This window comes from Vulpes lagopus, chromosome 10, assembly GCF_018345385.1.
Source record: "Vulpes lagopus strain Blue_001 chromosome 10, ASM1834538v1, whole genome shotgun sequence".
NCBI lineage: Eukaryota > Metazoa > Chordata > Mammalia > Carnivora > Canidae > Vulpes > Vulpes lagopus.
Genome location: NC_054833.1, coordinates 16438071 through 16457503, shown reverse-complemented (window position 1 = coordinate 16457503; position 19433 = coordinate 16438071). Strand labels below are relative to the sequence as shown.

The following is a 19433-nucleotide window of genomic DNA, read 5'->3' as shown; positions in this document are numbered from 1 at the left end:
GGGCAGCCCCTGTGGCTCAGCGGTTTAGCACCTGCCTTCAGCCCAGGGCGTGACCCCGGGGTCCCGGGATCGAGTCCCACGTCGGGCTCCCTGCATGGAGCCTGCTTCTCCCTCTGCCTGTGTCTCTGCCTCTCTCTCTCTCTCTATCATGAATAAATAAATAAGATTTTTTAAAAAGCCATAAATACCTTTTGATGGGACACAGGGTCACCTTGCAGGGGGGTGGGGGTGCACAGCCACTGGGATGGAGGGGCCGACCTGAGCAGCTGCAACCAACTCACTGATGACCAGTGCTGAGCAAAACCTCGGAAGTCTCGAGGAGCCTGGGAGCGTCCTGGGAGGCCCAGGGTCCCCGAGCCTGACCCGGGGCGGCCGCAGCTCCGACCGGGGGGCACGGGCCGGCCAGCCCGACTCCTGCGCGGCGCGGGGCGCGGGGCGCGGGGTGCAGGCCGGGCCCGTCAGATCGCATCTGCCACCGGCCGGCTGTGCTTCGTGGAACCGTCAGCCCTCATTTGCGTCTAGCTCTTGTGCCCTGCCCGCCTGTAAACCAGGCCGGCTGGGGCTTGTCTGCCTCGGCGCCCCCCACCCCTCACCCTCCACCCCGTGCACCGGGAGACCTCCCAGCCAGACGCGCTGGGGTGCAGGGGGGCCCCCGGGCACGCACGAGTTGCAGCTTCCAGGCCGCAGCTCCAGTGCTTCCCCCCCACCCTCCCAGGAAGTCCCAAAGCCAGGGCACCCTGCGCTGACAGCGCTAGGGCCTCCTTTACGGGAACCTACCTTCGGGTGCCCACACCTCCTGGCATGGCACGTCTCTTCCATGAGATTAATCTAGGTGTTGCTCATGTGAACAACTGTTTTGGTTTGGTTTGGTTTGGTTTGGTTTTGTGTGTGTGTGTGTGTTTTCCATCAGACTAGACTAGCTCAGCAGATCCATCCTGTTGAGGAGGAGGGGGTGGTAGTGATTGTTTCAGTTGTTTCACTGCTCCTGGGCTTTGCTTGGATCAGCCAAAAAAAAAAAAAAAAAAAAAAAAAAAACCACCATGGCTTAGAAATACTGTCAATCTGGTCCACCTCCAGGAACCTAATCATGCCTGAATTGCTCGGAGGAGTGAACTGATGGTAAACAGGAGCAGGTATGTTGGCTTCTCTTCGCCTCCACTTCGGCCCTAGTGTTGCCTTTACAATAAAGCAAAAGACTGTTCTGAAGGAACATCATCTCAATGATAAAAGGCAGAGGGTGTTATTGAAGCCGTTTTCCTTGGCAAGTGGCATAAAGGTAATATTTAGTATTCACCACACTGAGTTCTCCTAGCCAGCTGCTCTGTCCCTGTTAAGACTTTCATTTATGCAGCTTGAGCTGGAACCTTTTTTGTTACCCCAGTCTATTACTTTGTCTATTTAAGGGATAACAGCCAAAGTGAAACAGCTTGCAATTTGCACCTGTCTGCTCTAAGCATTCCGTGTTAGATTATTGGGTGAGCAAACTCTTCATTGCTAATGAGAACAAGACCGGGTGGGGCTAAATGCACTTTTGTTGGGGGGGCTCACAGCATATTTTAGTATGGTTCCCCTCCTTTCTTGAATAATCTGATAGGGACCTCCCTATTCTCCTGGTTTTGAATTCCTAGAGTAAAAAGAATATATACAATTCAAAAAAAAAAAAGTAAAAAAAAAATGTAGTTACAGTCATCTATTCATTAAAGACGATTTTAAATGTCACGTAACCAAGAATTGAATCAATGTTCAGTCTGAGTTGCCTCAGATGGAAAAGAAAAAAATTAAATGCTAGTTTATCCCCAAGTTGTCCTAAGCCCTAAATACCTCGAGAGACCTTTAATTTGTCAAAGTGGCCATGAAAAAAAAAAAAAGTTGATAAAAAAATTTTGGACGTTACAGAAACAGGACTGGTTTTGGAAATAATATCAAGTGCCGCAAAGTGAACCAGTGTTCCCCGCTTATGTTACCTTTGAAAATGTAATTGGATGGAAAATAAAAAGTCAAGTGACTGAGTTCAAAATCATGCATAGGGAGACGTCTGTGTGATATCATCACGTGAGTCACAGAGCACTTTCTCTGCAAATGCAGAAGTGTCAGCACACGATTCTCTCCGACCTCTTCTGGAAGCCCTCTGCACCCCCCTTAGCTTTGAAGAGTGACACCCTTCACTCTTCAAATAAAATAAATAATGCCATCTATTTTGAAAGAGTTCAAACTGGAGGGTATTATGCTGAGTGAAATGAGTCAATCGGAGAAGGACAAACATTATATGGTCTCATTCATTTGGGGAATATAAATAATAGTGAAAGGGAATAGAAGGGAAGGGAGAAGAAATGGGTAGGAAATATCAGAAAGGGAGACAGAACATGAAGACTCCTGACTCTGGGAAACGAACTAGGGGTGGTAGAAAGGGAGGAGGGTGGGGGGTGAGGGTGAATGGGTGACGGGCACTGAGGGGGGCACTTGACGGGATGAGCACTGGGTGTTATTCTCTATGTTGTTGGCAAATTGGACACCAACAAAAAATAAATTTATTATTAAAATAAATAAATACATAAATAAATAAATAAATAAATAAATAATAAATAAATTCATTGTGATGAAAGAACTTTAGGTAAAGCTTATAACATTTTCCCAAACCTTATGTACGTAAAAAAAAAAAAAAAAAAGTCATAATGATGGTGTTTGGTAATTTATCAAAATTATCTTTGAAGATTATCCAAAATTTAGAAATATATATATAGGTATATTTTATATATATAAAATGCATGCTGAATATACATATAATATATACTGAATATACCCACATAAACAGAAGGTATCCTGAACGTGTATATATAAATGGAATATATGTGTGTGTGTGTATATATTCTGTTAATATGCTGCTAATCAAAGGGTTCGTGCTACGTTTGGATCCCAGCTATCTCTCACATGCTAAGTGCTATGGTGAAATGATAACTGCTACGGTGACACGTTTACTGACGTCCAGGTGGTCACAAGTACGGTCTCCCTGGTAGTTTCTCAAGGTGACAGTGGCTGTTGGCCCACATGTCGCCTGACAGCTAAGGCCCCTGCTCATCAGTGCCGGACCCTCTCACACGCCTGTAGGAGTCCTGCCAGCCACTGCCGAGCCTGGGTAGGTCAAAGGGTTGAGCCATGTGTAATTCAGAACAGAGGAGGTCCCACGGTCACTCCACAAAAACAATTACTCTACTTATTTCGCTCTAGCCCTTGCCCAAAACTCACAAGCCTCAGAGTTTCAGGCGGCCAATCTAATTCTGCCCCTGGGCGATGAGCCACATGAAAATATGTGGTGCTGTGTTTATAAATCTAATCAAAAATAGAAACAGTGGACAGGCACAGTCAGGTCCTCCTATGGATCATGGGAATCCTTGGAAGTTCTGAAGGCACTTTTGTTTAACTTCTGCAGACTCTCTTTTGCTGTTACACTCGTTAATCATCCTCTTTACTCGTGAGTGCTACAAAGGAGGCCACATTTCTCCTCACTTCTCTCCTTTTCGTCTGTGGATAATATCATGAAAAATAAAGCTTAAAAGGCTGCTTTTAGAGGAAAAAAAATCAAAGAGGGAACCACTGTATTATCCATCTTACCTCTATGTCCATGTTCTCGGCTCCTTGCCCTTGGCAGTGCACAGATTTAAATCCAGTCCCTCTAAAAAAGAAAAATAATATTTAAAAACTGGAATACATTGGTCTGACCATAAGATAGATTCAGCAATTTGGGCCCGAAGAGCTATGATGCTGCTTAAATGGCTCCAAAAACTCTCAGCGTCAAGTCACCAGGATGGGATTTGGGGTCCTGTTTTTACTGGGGCTGTTCTCCTTTGCTCGAGCCAGACTCCGAATAAATGGAGAGTCCATGAATATTCACAAAATGTTTTTCAAAGGTGATATCTAGGAAAAATTCAGACTTGATCAAGACAGCCTAAATTTCAAGCTTGATGCCCAAAAGGTGACTAATTTTCAGACTACACTGAAAGGTGCTAAAAATTCTCTGTTGATGCTTGAGTTAACTTTATTACATTATCTTTTTAAAAACAGGATCCAGGTTTGCAACTGTCCTAAATGGACAATACCTGATAAAGTCCGTGATAAATATGTGCACTTGGGGACCAAGGAGATGAGATTCTGAGGGCTTCATTCAGCAAAGACATGCACTACACAAATTCTCATGAAAGGAGATGTGTTTTGAACACTCTTAAAACTCCTTAGATGTTAATTTGAATTAAAATATGTTATTACAAATAGAGAACGCAAACTCCAAAAACAGAAGAAAGCCACAACCCAAACAAACCAAAACTTAGACGCTCAGAACTGGCAGCACAAAAGAAAAGTTCTCTCCTGACATGCATCGTGGGAGTCTGAACACCCCCAGAAAACTGAGCCAAAAAGTTTAAAAGACAAATATACGATAAAAGTAAATACACAAAGGAAAATTCAGGTAACTCTTTTGGGTTGCAAATGAGGATAAATGTAATGTTCAAACAATCTGGTAAAATAACTGTCTGGAAACTGAAAAAAAAAAAAACCCACAAAACAAAAATTCCTTAGAGTCATGTGATAAGTCACCAAATTTAATCTGCAAGCTATTACATTGGATATCATTTCGAGTGATAAAAATCCTACACTAGAATACAGTCCAGGACCAGATGACTATATAATATGTGAGAATAATAATAAATGGGAATTTTTTCTAATGAGGAAGGAATACAGACCTAGCATTTATTAGATTATTATAAGCATTCACCAAAAGAGCCTTTTCAACTTGGAATTTGCCCTTTCAAAATGGTTATCTGCACTTGGCAGTAAAACAAAGTATGTCACGTATGAATGACATATGCAACACATTTGTATATGTACCACAATTATTTTTTGAGACACATTTATTTTTATTTGGACTTCTCACAGTTTTAAAAAGTCATCTCACCACGTGTGTAGGAGCTCTCATATGACTAAGAGTGTTGAAAAATGAAAGATTCTAATCCTTCTCGTGTTAATTTTAAAACTTACTTTTTTTTATGTATGAGTAACATCGGAGATTCAAAGATTATATTGATTACTTCCTAAAATAAGGAGAATGCATATAGAATTTTTTCAAAGGAAAAAAGTCGACATCAAAATGAGAAAATCTGAGCCAAACACTTGCTTGTGTTTTTTTTTTGGTTTTTTGGTTTTTTGGTTTATTCTAATAGCTAATATGTGTCTTTAAAATATCTTTAATTTGTAAAGTGAGAAAATCTGAGCCAATTAGCAGAAGTTGAGGTTTGACTTGCTTGTGTTTTTTTTGGTTTTTTGGTTTTTTGGTTTTTTGGTTTTTCCCACGGCACAGTGACAAAAGAGTAATCCGAAGGCACGCATTTCTGGGAAGGTCTGTGAAGAGGGAATCAGTCTTCTTTGGGGAACTTAACTTCATATTATTCTAATAGCTAATATGTGTCTTTAAAATATCTGTAATTTGTAAAGTGACTCACTTATGGCCATCATGAATTTATTTTGCAGACCTGTAATCCGAAACGTACAAGCCACAAAACACAGGGTGCTTCTCTGCAAATCAATACAGTGCTCAGAAAACTTGCCCATAAGGCAGCCCACTTCTGTCCCTACACAGAAGCCTGCATTTTAGATAGACATCTTCACACACAGATACTTAGAACGCAATATTTATTAGTCCAGCAAGACTCCATAAAATTTATGAAATAGGGTCAGAATCCTTTCATTCTCCCATGCAAATTAGGTAGTTAAATCTGGAAAGTCTTTGATAGAACCAAGTGGTGTATCACTTAAAAAGCAGCTCTCTCTGGAGATCAACTGTATATTCCCCCGTCTCATGAGCAAAGGGTATGGCCTAGAACTCCTCCCTGCTAGAGAATCTCTGGGAGCTTAGACCAGGCGTTATTTGCAATCAAAAGCCCTAGCTTCCATGTATCTACAAGCTGAAATTTGGGATCCCTTACGGTTGGGTCAGATCCCTTACAACCTGCAGAATGGAGGTAATGAAGAACAATCCACCCACCCTGAGCCAGGCGACTATCAGTGTGCATGTGACCAGGCTATGGGACATAAAAAAGATGTGGGCAAGGTGTCATTTCTGATCCAAATACTGACACACGGATGTGTGTGCCCTGTGCAATTCGTAGGAATTTAATTGGAAGCCCTCCAAAGGGGAAAGGAATTGTTAATAGGATGAAAATGATCCTTCAGTTGCTAAGGGCTGTGACAAGGAGGGTGGATGGAGGCACGGGGGTGAGGCCAGTTCCAGCGGCCAGCGGTGCCGAATCAGTGAGAAAGATGCAGGGGCAGCAGAGCGGACTTGGAGGAACGGGCAGTGTTCAGAGCCGAATAGAAAAGGAGGGGCGAAAGAACTCTATGAGCTCGGGATGGCAACAACAGTGAGAATAAGTTCGTAAAACAACAAGCAGAAGCTGCCAGCAAATAATCATTTCAACGAGGCCGTGATTAATGAGCAGCCACCGCACCCCCTAAAATACTGATCACTTGTGGAAGTGACAAAATATGGAGCCAAACAGAGAACTGATGTATGTGCTTAACTGTCTGCACGTCTACATTCTCAAGAAAGGCCAAAAATAGCTTCCTTTGCAAAAGAAAAGGGAACCAAATAGCAGTTATAAATACTATGCATGTGCCAGAAACCTTGGTTTGGGCCTTTTAGGGATTTTGGATTTAATGATCTAACAGGCACCTGAATTCTCACCATGGCTACAAATGTGGACCATCGTGGGGCCTGTGAGCTGGCGTGCAAGTGGACTGCCACAGCACTTGTGGCTTAAAAGCCAGTCTCAAAAATTGCAAGCAGGTCGATAATCGCAATATAACCTGCTTGCAGGTACCGTGTGGACCACATTCTGTTGAGCCTAGGTTAGTAATCACCGCTGATTTGTAGAGTCACTTGTTTTTTGTTTTTTTTTTGGGGGGGGGGTTGTTTGTTTTAAGGCTGATTTTAAAATGGCTTTCCCTGAAATGGTTGACCTTGTATTGCAAATTAAATCCTGGAATTGCCAAATCTCTGACAACTGGTTCATTGCTTCCAGAGAAGGGAATTAACATGGCTACAGCTGTCATTCCATTGCATTTTTCTTCTCAAGCAGACCAGCAAGGGCAAAGATGGTGTGAGACAGAGGTCGCAAGCCAGATTCCATCTGCAAACATGTTTTGTTTGACCTCCGCAGTGATTTAAAACATATTGAGCCTATATTTAAAAATAAGAAAATTGCCATTTAAAAAAATCTGACTTCTGGCTTCTTGTGGGAAATTTAAAAATTTGGCAAGCAAGGGTCAACTTCCATGGTGAGCTGTGGGAGCGCACACTCTAGGCCGTGCCCTTCTGGTCTACGGTTCCCACTCTTCCTATTGCAAACCACAAATCAATATGTAAGCTCTGTAAGAGCAGAGTTTGTTTAACTCATCATCACATCCTCAGAACCTAGAACGGAGCCCAGCAAGCAGTGGATGCTTGATAAATACTTCATGTTGAGTGAAATGGTCTCAGGGACAGACAGGTAACTTTCATGGGTGGTTTTAACACCATAAGCATGTCCAGGAACTGTCACAATACATGGCTTGATTAAAAAAAAAAAAAATCTCTGCAGGTCAAATTAATTCTGCTAGTCCTCAGGCAGAAAGAGAGGGAAAGTACCCAAACATCATTCTGCTGGCACTGCTCTTTTTCTTAGAAAGAAATAGTTCTTGGGACGCCTGGGTGGCTCAGTGGCTGAGCATCTGCCTTGGGCTCAGGGCTTGATCCGGGGATCTGGGATCAAGTCCCACATCGGGCTCCTTGCAGGGAACCTGCTTCTCCCTCTGCCTGTATCTCTGCCTCTCTCTCTGTGTCCTTCATGAATAAATAAATACATTTTTTAAAAAAAATAGACATAGTTCTCTGCATCCCTGCCACTACCAAAAGCGGGGCCATGAGTATCAGGGAAAATAAGAGTGGACACAAACCCAGCACAGGTCACTCATTTGTTTTGTTTTGTTAATATAATTGGCACACAATGTTACATGAGTTTCAGGTGTACTACTTAGTTTTGTAGATTTGACAAGTTTGTACATTATGTTGTACTCACAAGTGTACCTACCATCTGTCCCCATGCATCACTATTACAATATCATTGACTCTATTCCTTTATACTGTGCCTTTTGTTCCCATGACCTATTAATTTCATAACTGGAAGTCTTTATCTCCCATTCTCCCTCAATCAATAAATATTTAAGCTATTAAATATTTTAGCTATTTGGAGCCTTGGACACATTATAATATTTATGTTTAATATCTAGTTTTAATTTTCTGAAACTTTGGATTATAGTTTTCCCAATTATGCTCATTGAAAAATGTATGACTGTGCCTAAATAAGTAGTACCATATGAAAATTAATAGTTTTATGAAATGAGTACTTGTAAGCAGATGAGGCCAATAAAAGACTTGGAACAGAGGTGTAGTTAAAAAAAAAAGCACTGGAAGAGATGGAAAGTAAGAAGTGACTAGAAAAGAACTCAGAGCTGTTCATGTTGTGGGACTCCCATGGAGAAATTAAATGGATGTAACATGTCAGGATATGTCCTGACTATATGCAATATTTCTGTTGGATTGGGTTCTCTCTCTAGCGCAAACCCTTATAAACACTTCACTGATCCTGTTTCCCCATGTTTTCACTGGTTTTTCCAGGCTGTGGTTGTTATTGGAGATATTTGAGAAGATGAGACTGAAGACAAGTTACCCCCTACTGCTTGAGATATGGAAGTGGAATAGCTTGCCTTAATTTCATTAAATACATAGAGTAACTTTGTGGAATTTTTATGGTACTATTCATTCACTCTTCCCACTTCACTCACTTGTATTTCTTGGCCTGGCTCCTTACAGGCATTTGAACTTGAAACTTCTGGAAGAGAGATGGGAGTAGGTCTCATACCCACGATAACCAACTGCTCTACCACACTCCTCCCTCACCGTGCTCAGGGGGCTCCCCACTAGAGCATACATCTCCATTCAAGAATGAATAAAAAGAGGAATATAAAACCTATCATGGAAAGTCACTGGTTAAACCTAACACACTCTCGCTTTAACTAAAGAGCATCACACTGTGGCGCGAACTTGTGTTTATGGCTAGAAAGACACTGGTTCAGATTTCTCACACTGGGGGAGGTGCTTAACCTCTGAAAGTCTCCAATTCCTCTGCAAAATCATTGAGAAAAGACTTCCAGTTTCCACTTAGGGGGGTATCAAAGACTGGACAAGTGTTATTCCCAAACATAAACCAAAATATATCCTGAATATCTTCAAATTCATAATGTTTATTAAACCCACCAGCGAGTGGAAGTCATCATATAATCAAGTGACCCAAAATCTAGGGGAAGGTAGGTGTTCCTAAGGAGTGACAGGAGGTAAGCACTTGCTTACTGAGGCAGACATAGGTCCCCATAGATGCCAGTAAAAATTCAGCTACAAATTGCTAACAAATCTCTAAAGTCTGAATGTGATCTAGTGTGAGAATATAGAACTTGAAGGATCTTCAAGCACAAGGAGAGGGGCACTGGGTGGCTCAGTGAGTGAAGCGTCCGACTCTTGGTTTCAGCTCCAGGTCATGATCTCAGGATGGTGAGAATGAGCCCTGCGTCTGGCTCCCTGCTCAGCACAGAGTCTGCTTGTCCCCCTCCCTCCCTTTCTGCCCCTCCCCCTGCTCATGCGGCTCTCTGTCTCTAAAATAAATAAATAAAATCGTTAAAACATAAACACACACAAGGGTAGTTCATATCAATTCACAGACACGTCTCTATGAAACTTCTGAGTCCCCAGAAGAAAGACTGGTAGCAGAGAAAGAGTTCAGAGCAGTGATTCTAAATGGAGAGCAAAGATATCTCCGAGAGGATATTTGGCTATACTTGGAGACATTTTTAATTGCCATACCTGGGGGGATGCTATTTGTACCCAGTGGCTAGGGGCCAGGAATGTTACTTACCATCCAGCTATATGCATCGACTGGCACCCTCTGACAAAGAATCATCCAATCCAAAAATGTCAATAGAACTGCAGTTGAGAACTACTGATCTAGAGAAATCCTCCCTTGTGATGGAACAGGGCCACTGCAGAAAAGCACAATGCCCCACTTGGATACTCCACCTTTTTTTCCTCTTAGGAACAAAAGCATTATTTTTCTGGGAAACAGCAGCAAACTATTTTTTGGTGGTGGTGTTGTTTTAATGATTTTATTTTATTTTTTATTTGAGAAAGAGAGAACAAGCGGGGGTTGGGGGAGAGGGAGAAGCAGGTTCCCTGCTGAGCAGACAGCCTGACATGGGGCTCGATCTGAGGATCTTGGGATCCCTACCTGAGCTGAAGGCAGATGCCTAACTGTCTCAGCCACCTAGACACCCAGCAGCAAACGCTGTTGCACCCTCCTCCCACAAGACAAGGTTAAGAACCACTGCAGCTGGGAAAAGAGAATACAAAAGTACCCTCTAGCCCAGGGGTGGGGCAAGAAAACCTCCTGGCCCAAACTATTAGAGGCGTCCTACTGAAGAAAGAGGCAGGATCTGAGATGGCCTGACCCTTGGGACCCAGAGCCATAGCAGCTTCCCAAGGAGATGACTCACTCACCTTACCATCAGGTGGCCAGCCATTGAGCAGCAAAGGAACATCCATGCAGAACTGGCAAAGGAGAAGGGATCAGAATAGAGATGCTCCCTCACGTACAGTCACATAGCAAAGACTTAAACTCGGAGGATGAACAGACATCTAGGAAATTTCAGAAACCACCACCATTCTAAGAACAAGTTAAGGCCACAGGTATTGCAAGCCTATGGGGAGCGCTGATGATAGCCATTTACAACAACAAAATCCAACCCCTGCTCAAGCACAGGCTAGATTGACCAAACCACTTGGGAAGACTAGCAAAATAAAAGATTACTATTGCTGGCTAGGAATAATATCTACCCCAATCTCTACTGTCCTGCCCAAGACGATCTGATTTCAAATAATTAGGTGACAAATAAAGAAGCAAGGAAAAATAAATAAAACACTCTGTCAAAAAGACAAAATGATCCATAGAAATGGACTCAGAGACAATCCAGAGATTGTATCTATCAAAGAGGGAATTTAAATTCACATGATTAGGGATCCCTGGGTGGCGCAGCGGTTTGGCGCCTGCCTTTGGCCCAGGGCGCGATCCTGGAGACCCGGGATCGAATCCCACATCAGGCTCCCGGTGCATGGAGCCTGCTTCTCCCTCTGCCTGTGTCTCTGCCTCTCTCTCATCTTTCTCTGTGTGACTATCATAAATAAATAAATTAAAAAAATAAAATAAAATAAATTCACATGATTAGATGAGGTACTGTCATCGAGATGGTAACACAGGTCATTCCTGACTTCAGTCTCCCTCATGGATCTAGCCACACCCATTGGCAAGACGCTACTGTGAACATCTTAAAAGTTAGGGAGTGAAGCTTCAGCACACTCCTGAGAACAGAGACCAAGAATGCCACTAGAAGGATAAGAAGAGTAATTTCACTGACTGCATCGACCACCCCCCTAGGCCAGCTCAATGCCTAACAGAGAGGGTTTCTCTGGGCCTGCAGTTTCTCCAGTGGGAAAAAGAAAACCCAAGGTGGACATCTGCTTTCTGAGCATTGAGGGATGCTTCCTGGGAGGCTCACTTAGGTCTCACCTCCTGAGTATCACTGGAAGTACCTGGCGAACTCAAAAACTGGGGAAATCAGATAAAGATGGAGAAGGGGACAAGGCTTTCAGTAACCATTGCTCAGATATCGGTGGAGTGTGTTCATGACTGCCAAGGAACCTGAGCAGATATCCCGGCTAGCAGCTCGGTTTGTAGCCAGAGCTGACTTGGTGGCCCCATCTCACTGAGGATCTCAATTGGCAATTCTACCAGATTTGAATCCCCAGCCAAAGGGCTGTACTGCCAAGCAACACATCCTGTGGCCACCTGGGCAGAGGTACAGGCTTGCAATCTCACCCAACTGCCAAGCAGAGCCTCCGGTTCTACCCCACCAGGAAGCAAGGCCACAGACGCCCAGCAGCACATTCTGTGACCTGCTTGGGCAGGGAGCCAAGCCGGCAGCCTCGCCCAATTGTTGAGGATAGCCCCTGGCCCTGCATAATCAAGAAGCCTGCAGAGCACCCCAAGGAGCCTCAGAGCTCAACCTACAGTAACGCCTAGCTGTAGTATCCAGCCTACGATCTCACACAGCAGTGGAGGTCAGCATATGGTCCCCCTTGATTGTTGAGCACAAACTGTGACCTTGACCAGGATGAGTCCATCCAATGACCCTGGCCAATCATGGAGCATAGCTTGTGGCCTTACCCAACCAGGGACTGTACACAATAGCCTTGCCCAACTCTAAAGTACAGTCTCCAACCCCATATAACTGACCAGGGAACCTGACCAGCAACCACACCCAACAGCAAAGTACAGTCAATGGCCTACTAGATCACATAGCCCAGCCTACAGCCCCACCTAACTTCAGAGTACAGCCTTTAGCCCCACCTGATCATGGAGCGCTTGCCCGAGGCCCCATACAACCATAAAGCCTGGCCTGTGACTCTGCCTAAATAGGGTACCAGTAGCACCATCCAGTAGAAAAGCATACCTGAGGCCCCACAAAACCAAGATTATGGAGTACAGCCCACGGCCTGCTTAGTCATGGAGTCCAACCAGGAGCACTATCCTACAAGGGCTTAGAGCCTGTAAGCCCAAATAATCAGAGGTAATTGCAGAGCCTGGCTAGTAGCCCCACCTTACTGTAGAGACGGGTAGAAGCTACATATAACCAGGGAGCCTACCAAGTAGCCTGGCTTGAATACAGAGCTCAGCCAGTAGGTCTACCCAACCATGGAGCCCAGCCAGCAGCACCCTTCCCCGACCCCCAACTTTAGAAGATAGACAGTAGGCTTGCTGAACTAAAGAACCAAATAGCAAGCCTTGCATGCCCATGTACACTAGCACCTGACCAGGCTAGTACCCCAAGCTGAGGTGACTGGTGAAGATCTCTCCCTACTAAATAAATAAAGTCTGAAAGAGAAGATGTTTATCAAATACACATATATTAATGCAAAAATACAAAGACCATGGAGAATCAGGTAAACATGAAACCACCAACGGAAACTTATAAAGTTCTGACAACTGGTCCTAAGAAATGGAGATCTATGAACTGTCAGACACAGATTCCAGAATATTTCTCTAAAAGAAGTTCAAGAGACTATAAAAACACAGAAAACTAACTGAAATTAGGAAATTAAGAAAATAATGCATGAATAAAATGAGAAATACAACAAAAAAACAGGAACCATCAGAAACAAACAAACAAAGGAAAGAAAATAGATATCCTAGACCTCAAGAATATAATGACTGTACTGAAGAATTAAATGGCAATCTTTGACAGCAGAATCTAACAAGTAGAATAAAGAATTGGCGGACTCAAAGACAGATATTTGAAATTATGCTGTTAAAAGAGCAAAAATAAAAAAGAAGGAAAAAAAGTAAAGAAAATCTACAAGAACTAATAAGAAACCAGCAAAAGGAGCAATGGATGTATTATGGAAATTATGAATGAGAAGAGAAAGGGATGGGGAAGAAAGTTTATTTTTAAAAAGAGTGAATGAGCACTTAAACATGGAAAAAGAAATAGACATCGACATTCATGAGGCTCAAAGGATCCCAAAGAAGTCGAATCTGTAACGATCTACACTGAGTCACATATAATTAAATTGTCAAAAGACTAAGTGAAAATTTTGAAACAAGAAAAAACAATGTCATATGAGAGAAAGCAGACATACACAGAACATACACAAAACATTTTTTTTAACAGAAGCAGAATACACATTCTTCCCAAACACACCTGAAACATGTTTTTAGGACAAATCATAGGTTAAGCAATGAAACAAGTCTCAAAATATTCAAGAAATAAGAATTATATCAAGTATCTTTTCCAATCAATATGGTTGACTCTAGAAATCAACAGGAGGAAAGCTAGAAATCTCACAAACATGAAAATTACACAACATACTTCTGAACAATCAATGGATCAAAGAAGAAACAGATAGAAATTAAGTATCTTAAGACAAATTAAAATGGAAGCACAACATAATCAAAACTTATGGGATACAACAAAATCAATAATAAAAGTTTATAGCTATACAATTTTTCATCAGGAAAAAGGAAAAATCTCAAATAAATAGCCTTATATTACACCTGAAGAAGTAAAAAGGAAGAACAAACTAAATCCAAAATTACCAGAAGAAATAATAAATATTAGAGCATAAATCAATGAAATAGAGAAAACTATGGAAAGGATGAGCAAAACTAGTAGTTGGTTCTTTGAAAAGATAAATAAAATTAACAAACTCTTAGCTAGATTAGCCAAGACAAAAAAAAAAAAGGAAAGGACAGAGGACTCACATAAATAAAATGATAATGAAAAAGGAGACATTATAACAGATACCACAAAAATATAAAAGATCACAAAGGACTATTATAAACACTTACATACCAATCAAATTGGAACATCTAGAAAAAAGTGGATGAATTCCTAGAAACGTACAACCTACCAAGACTGAGTCATGAAGAAGAAAACCTGGACAGACCAATAATTAGTAGGGAGATGGACTCAATAATCAAAACCCTTCCAACAAAGAAAAGCCCAGGACTACATGGTTTCCCTCATGAATTCTATGAATCACCTAAAGATTTAGTGCCAATCCTTCTCAAACTCTTCTGAAAAAAAAAAAAAAACTGAAGATAAAGGAGCATTTCCAAAATCATTTTACAAGACCAGCATTACTCTGATACAAAGCCAAATTAGGACACTACAAGAAAATAGCAAGCCAACTCCCCTGATGAAATGAGGGTGTTTGCAGATATAATTAGTTAAGAAGTGGCAACACTGGATGGGGGTGGCTCCTAAATCTAGTGACTGGCATCCATAAAGAGGGAAGGGAGGCCACACAGGGAGACACAGTGGAGAAGACCATGTAAAGATAGAGTCAGAAAAAAAAAAAAAAAAGATAGAGTCAGAGATTGGAGTTACCCAGCCACAAGCAAAGGAACACCAAGCATTGTTGGCAACCACCAGAAACTAGAAGAGGCAAGGAAAGATTCTTCTCTGGAGCCTTTGAAGAGAGCATGGCTCTGCTGATAACATAACTGCAGACTTCTGGAAAAACTGTGAGAAACTAAATGCAGAACAGTGAGAGAATGAATGTGTGTTTTCTGAGGCCCACAAGCATGTGGCATTTTGTTATGGCCAGCCCTAGGAAACTATTACAGACCCTTACCTAATAACAACTTTCATAAAAATTCACTCAAAATGGGTCATAGACCTAACTAGAAGAGCTAAAACGATAGAAATTCTAGGAAAAAAAAAAACATTTTTGTGACCATGGTTATCCTGTTTGCAATTAGATATGACACCAAAAGAAAAATCCATTAAAAAAGAAGATGTGGTTTATGTAGACAATGGAATATTACTCAGCAATTAGAAACGACAAATACCCACCATTTGCTTCAACGTGGATGGAACTGGAGGGTATTATGCTGAGTGAAATAAGTCAATCAGAGAAGGACAAACAGTGTATGTTCTCATTCATTTGGGGAATATAAATACTAGTGATAGGGAATATAAAGGAAGGGAAAAGAAATGTTGGGAAATATCAGGAAGGGAGACAGAACATAAAGACTCCTAACTCGGGGAAACGAACTAGGGGTGGTGGAAGGGGAGGAGGGCGGGTGTTGGAGGGGAATGGGTGACGGGCACTGAAGTGGACACTTGACGGGATGAGCACTGGGTGTTTTTCTGTATGTTGGTAAATTGAACACCAATAAAAATTAATTAAAAATAAAAAAAAAAAAAAAAATTTAAAAAATAAAAAAAAAAGAAATGGAAAAATTGGCCTTCACAATTAAAAACTTCTGCTCTTTAAAAGATACCTGTATTAGTTTCCCATTGCTGCATACCACATCATCACAAACTTAGCATCTTAAAATAGTACCCATTTAATACTGTACTTCAAAACTTTGGCAAGGTATGGGCGCGTTCTCTGCTTAGTTTGAAATCAAGATGTCAGCTGGCTATATTCTCATCAGGTTTGGGATTTCTTCAAGCTCACTCACATTATTATTAGAATTATATTCTCATCAGGTTTGGGATTTCTTCAAGCTCACTCACATTATTATTAGAATTCAGCTATTTGCACCTGTAGGACTAAAGTCCTAATTCTTGCTGGCTATCATCTGGGAGCTATTTTCGGCTTCTAGGGGCAGCCACATCCCTCACCATGTGGCCTCCCATTTTCAAGCCAGCAATGGTACACTGAATACTTCTCATATTTTAAATCCCCCTGACTTCCTCTTCTACCTCCCACCAGAGAAAGCTCTTTGCTTTTAAAGGAGACATGTGATTAGATTTGCCTACTTGGATAATCTCTGTATCTCAAGGTCAACTGACTTGGGACTTTAACAATTGCAAAAGCCCTTCAGAGCAGTACCTATAATAGTGTTTGATTGAAAATCCAGGGGGCAGGAATTTGGGGGAGGGGAGGGAACAGGGAACATCTTTAAAATCTTCCTATCAAAACACCATTAAGGAGGGAAATGACAAGCCACAAACTAGGAGAAAACACCTTCATTCATGTATCTAATAAATGACTCATATCCAGAACATATAAAGAACACTTACAAGTCAATAATAAGGAAATAGGAAGCCCAATAACAAAAATGGACAAAAGATATGCATAGAGATTTTGCCAAGGAAGGTTGTGAATGGCCAATAAAAACACACGAAAGATGTTCAACATCATTAGTCAGTGACACTCCCAGGCATTTACTAAATGAAATATGAACTTATACGTACACAAATAAGTGCTTATAGTGGTTTTATTTTGATTGCCAAAAACTAGAAACAACTCTAATGTTGGTGAGTGGATAAAGAAATTCGTACATCCCTGCAATGAAATGCCGCTCCGCAATAAAAGCAATAAATCCCAAGTGTGTTTGCTAAATATAAGAATAGAAACTCAAAATGGTGCTTGCCAGAAACTGAGGCGTTAGAGAAATGGTGAGATGTTGGTCAAAGGATACAAAAGTCCAGTTAGAAGATGAATGAATTTTGAGGCTCTACCGCACAGCATTGTGATTATAATTCACAATAATGTATTACGTATTTGGTATGTGTTAACTAACTCGAATTTAAGATAAGTGAAAAGCCTAAAAAAATAATGTATTGTATACTTGAAAGTTGTTGAGAGTCTAAATCTTAAATGTTCTTACTACAAAAAAGAAATAGTAATTATGTGACATATGGAGTGAGCTGAGTAGTAATCATATGGCAATATATACGTGTTTCAAAGCCACAGCTTGTATACCTTAATCTTTATAATGTTGTATGTCAATTATATCTTAATAAATCTGAAAATAAAGAAATAAAGCCGACTCAAGGACAGCATAATGTACAGTTCCATTCATACGACATTCTGGAAATGGCACAACCATAGACACAAAATTTATCACTGGCGTCAGACTTTAGGGGGGCAAGGAAAAGACCAAGGGGGATGTGGAGGGGAGGTAGAGCAGGGGAAGGTGATAGACTTGTTCCATATCTTGATTATAGCTATAGTTATACAAATGTATGCACTTGTCAAAACTCACAAAACTTTCCACTAGAATGCTGAATTTTATTTCATATTAGTTATATCTGAATTTACAAAAGAAAAAAATGTATTTATATACATTTACTGTTTTATATACATATACTGCTTGGGGAAGAGAAGACTCCTTAAATTTTTTTCTTAGCTTTTATCAAAGAAATAAATGTATATGATTAGAAATAAAATATTACAAAAAGGTCGAGTACAAGGCTGCCACACCACTTTGACCTACCCCAGTTCTAAACGCCGAAGATTTTAATTATTTTAGTTTTTTGTTTGCTATGATGGTTAATGCCATAGCTTTAAGTAATACAGTTAATGCAATAATATATAAGTGATAATATTATTATATTATAGGAATAATAAAGAGTAATAATGCGTTAAAATTAATTTCATGTTTCTTACACTGTTTTCTTAATCTTGCCATGTGTTATGGGTTGAATTATGTCTCCTCATTCTAGGGGGGCTTGGGTGGTAAGTGTCCGACTGTTGGTTTGGGCTCAGGTCGTGATCTCAGGGTCATGAGATCAAGCCCCACATTGGGCTTCCTGCCCAGTGCAAAGTTTAAGAGTCTCTCTCTCTCTGTCCCTCCCCCTATCCCTCTATGTAAGATAACTAAATAAATCTTTTTTTTTTTTTTATGTTAACATTCTGGGATCCCTGGGTAGCTCAGCAGTTTAGCACCTGCCTTCAGGCCAGGGCATGATCCTGGAGACCCGGGATTGAATCCCACATCGGGTTCCCTGCATGGAGCCTGCTTCTCCTTCTGCCTATGTCTCTGCCTCTCTCTCTCTCTCTCTCTCTGTGTCTCTCATGAATAAATAAATAGAAACTTTTAAAAAAATGTTAACATTCTAACTTCCAATATTTATGAGTGTGAGCTTATTTGGAAATAGGATCTTTACAGATGGTCAAGTTAAGATTAGGTCATTAGGATGGGTCCTGATCCAAGGTGACTGGGAAACTCAAATAAAAGGGAAATGTGGACACAAAGAGAGATACAAATAGGGGCAAGACGATGTGAATACACAGGGAGAAAGAACATCACCAACAAGCCAAAGAACACGTAAGCTATCAAAATCTAGAAGAAAAGACAGAATGGATTCTCCATCCCCCCCTGCCCTTAGAAGGTATCCACCCTGCCAACACTTGCATCTTGGACTTTTAGCCTCTACAAGTTTGAGGGAATACATTTCTGTGGCATAAGTCACTCAATTTATGGTATTTTGTTATGACAATCCTAGTAAACCATACACTGTGCATGATTAATCTCATTTATTCTATTCTCCCTTTCCCCTTCTTTCCTCATGTCTTCCAGTTGGAACTTTAATTAGATATCACTCTTCTCATATATTCTAGTGTTTACATTAAATAATATTGAACATCTTTTTTTTATGTATTTGAGAAAGAGAAAAAGAAAGAGCATAAGCAGGGGGAGCAGCAGAGGGAGAAGGAGAAGCAAACTCAGGCTGCTCAGCCCCAATGTGGGGCTCAATTCCAAGACCCCAGGATCATGACCTGAGCTGAAGGTAGGTGCTTAACCGACTGAGCCACCCAGGTGCCCCTGAACATCTTTTTATTGTTTTATAGCCTGCAGAAAGAATCTCCTCGCTACCCACTTTTTTTAAGATGACCGTTTTAGGGTCCACATTCTTCCCACCTCTTCCTTCCCATCTTCTGTTTCCAAATCTCTATCAACTGTACATCTACTTTTAATTCCCAAGGTTGAGGGGCACCTGGGTGG

The 19433-nt window shown here is 41.2% G+C and overlaps 1 protein-coding gene across 1 annotated transcript in view; it reads right to left on the bottom strand.

The window, feature by feature from the left end:
- Positions 1 to 19433, bottom strand: part of LOC121499940 — a 178504-nt gene that overhangs the window by 38462 nt on the left and 120609 nt on the right. Inside the window, exon 4 of the mRNA XM_041771211.1 lies at positions 3610 to 3670. Coding sequence (XP_041627145.1) covers positions 3610 to 3670 — 61 coding nt within the window. The remainder of the gene's footprint in view (positions 1 to 3609; positions 3671 to 19433) is intronic.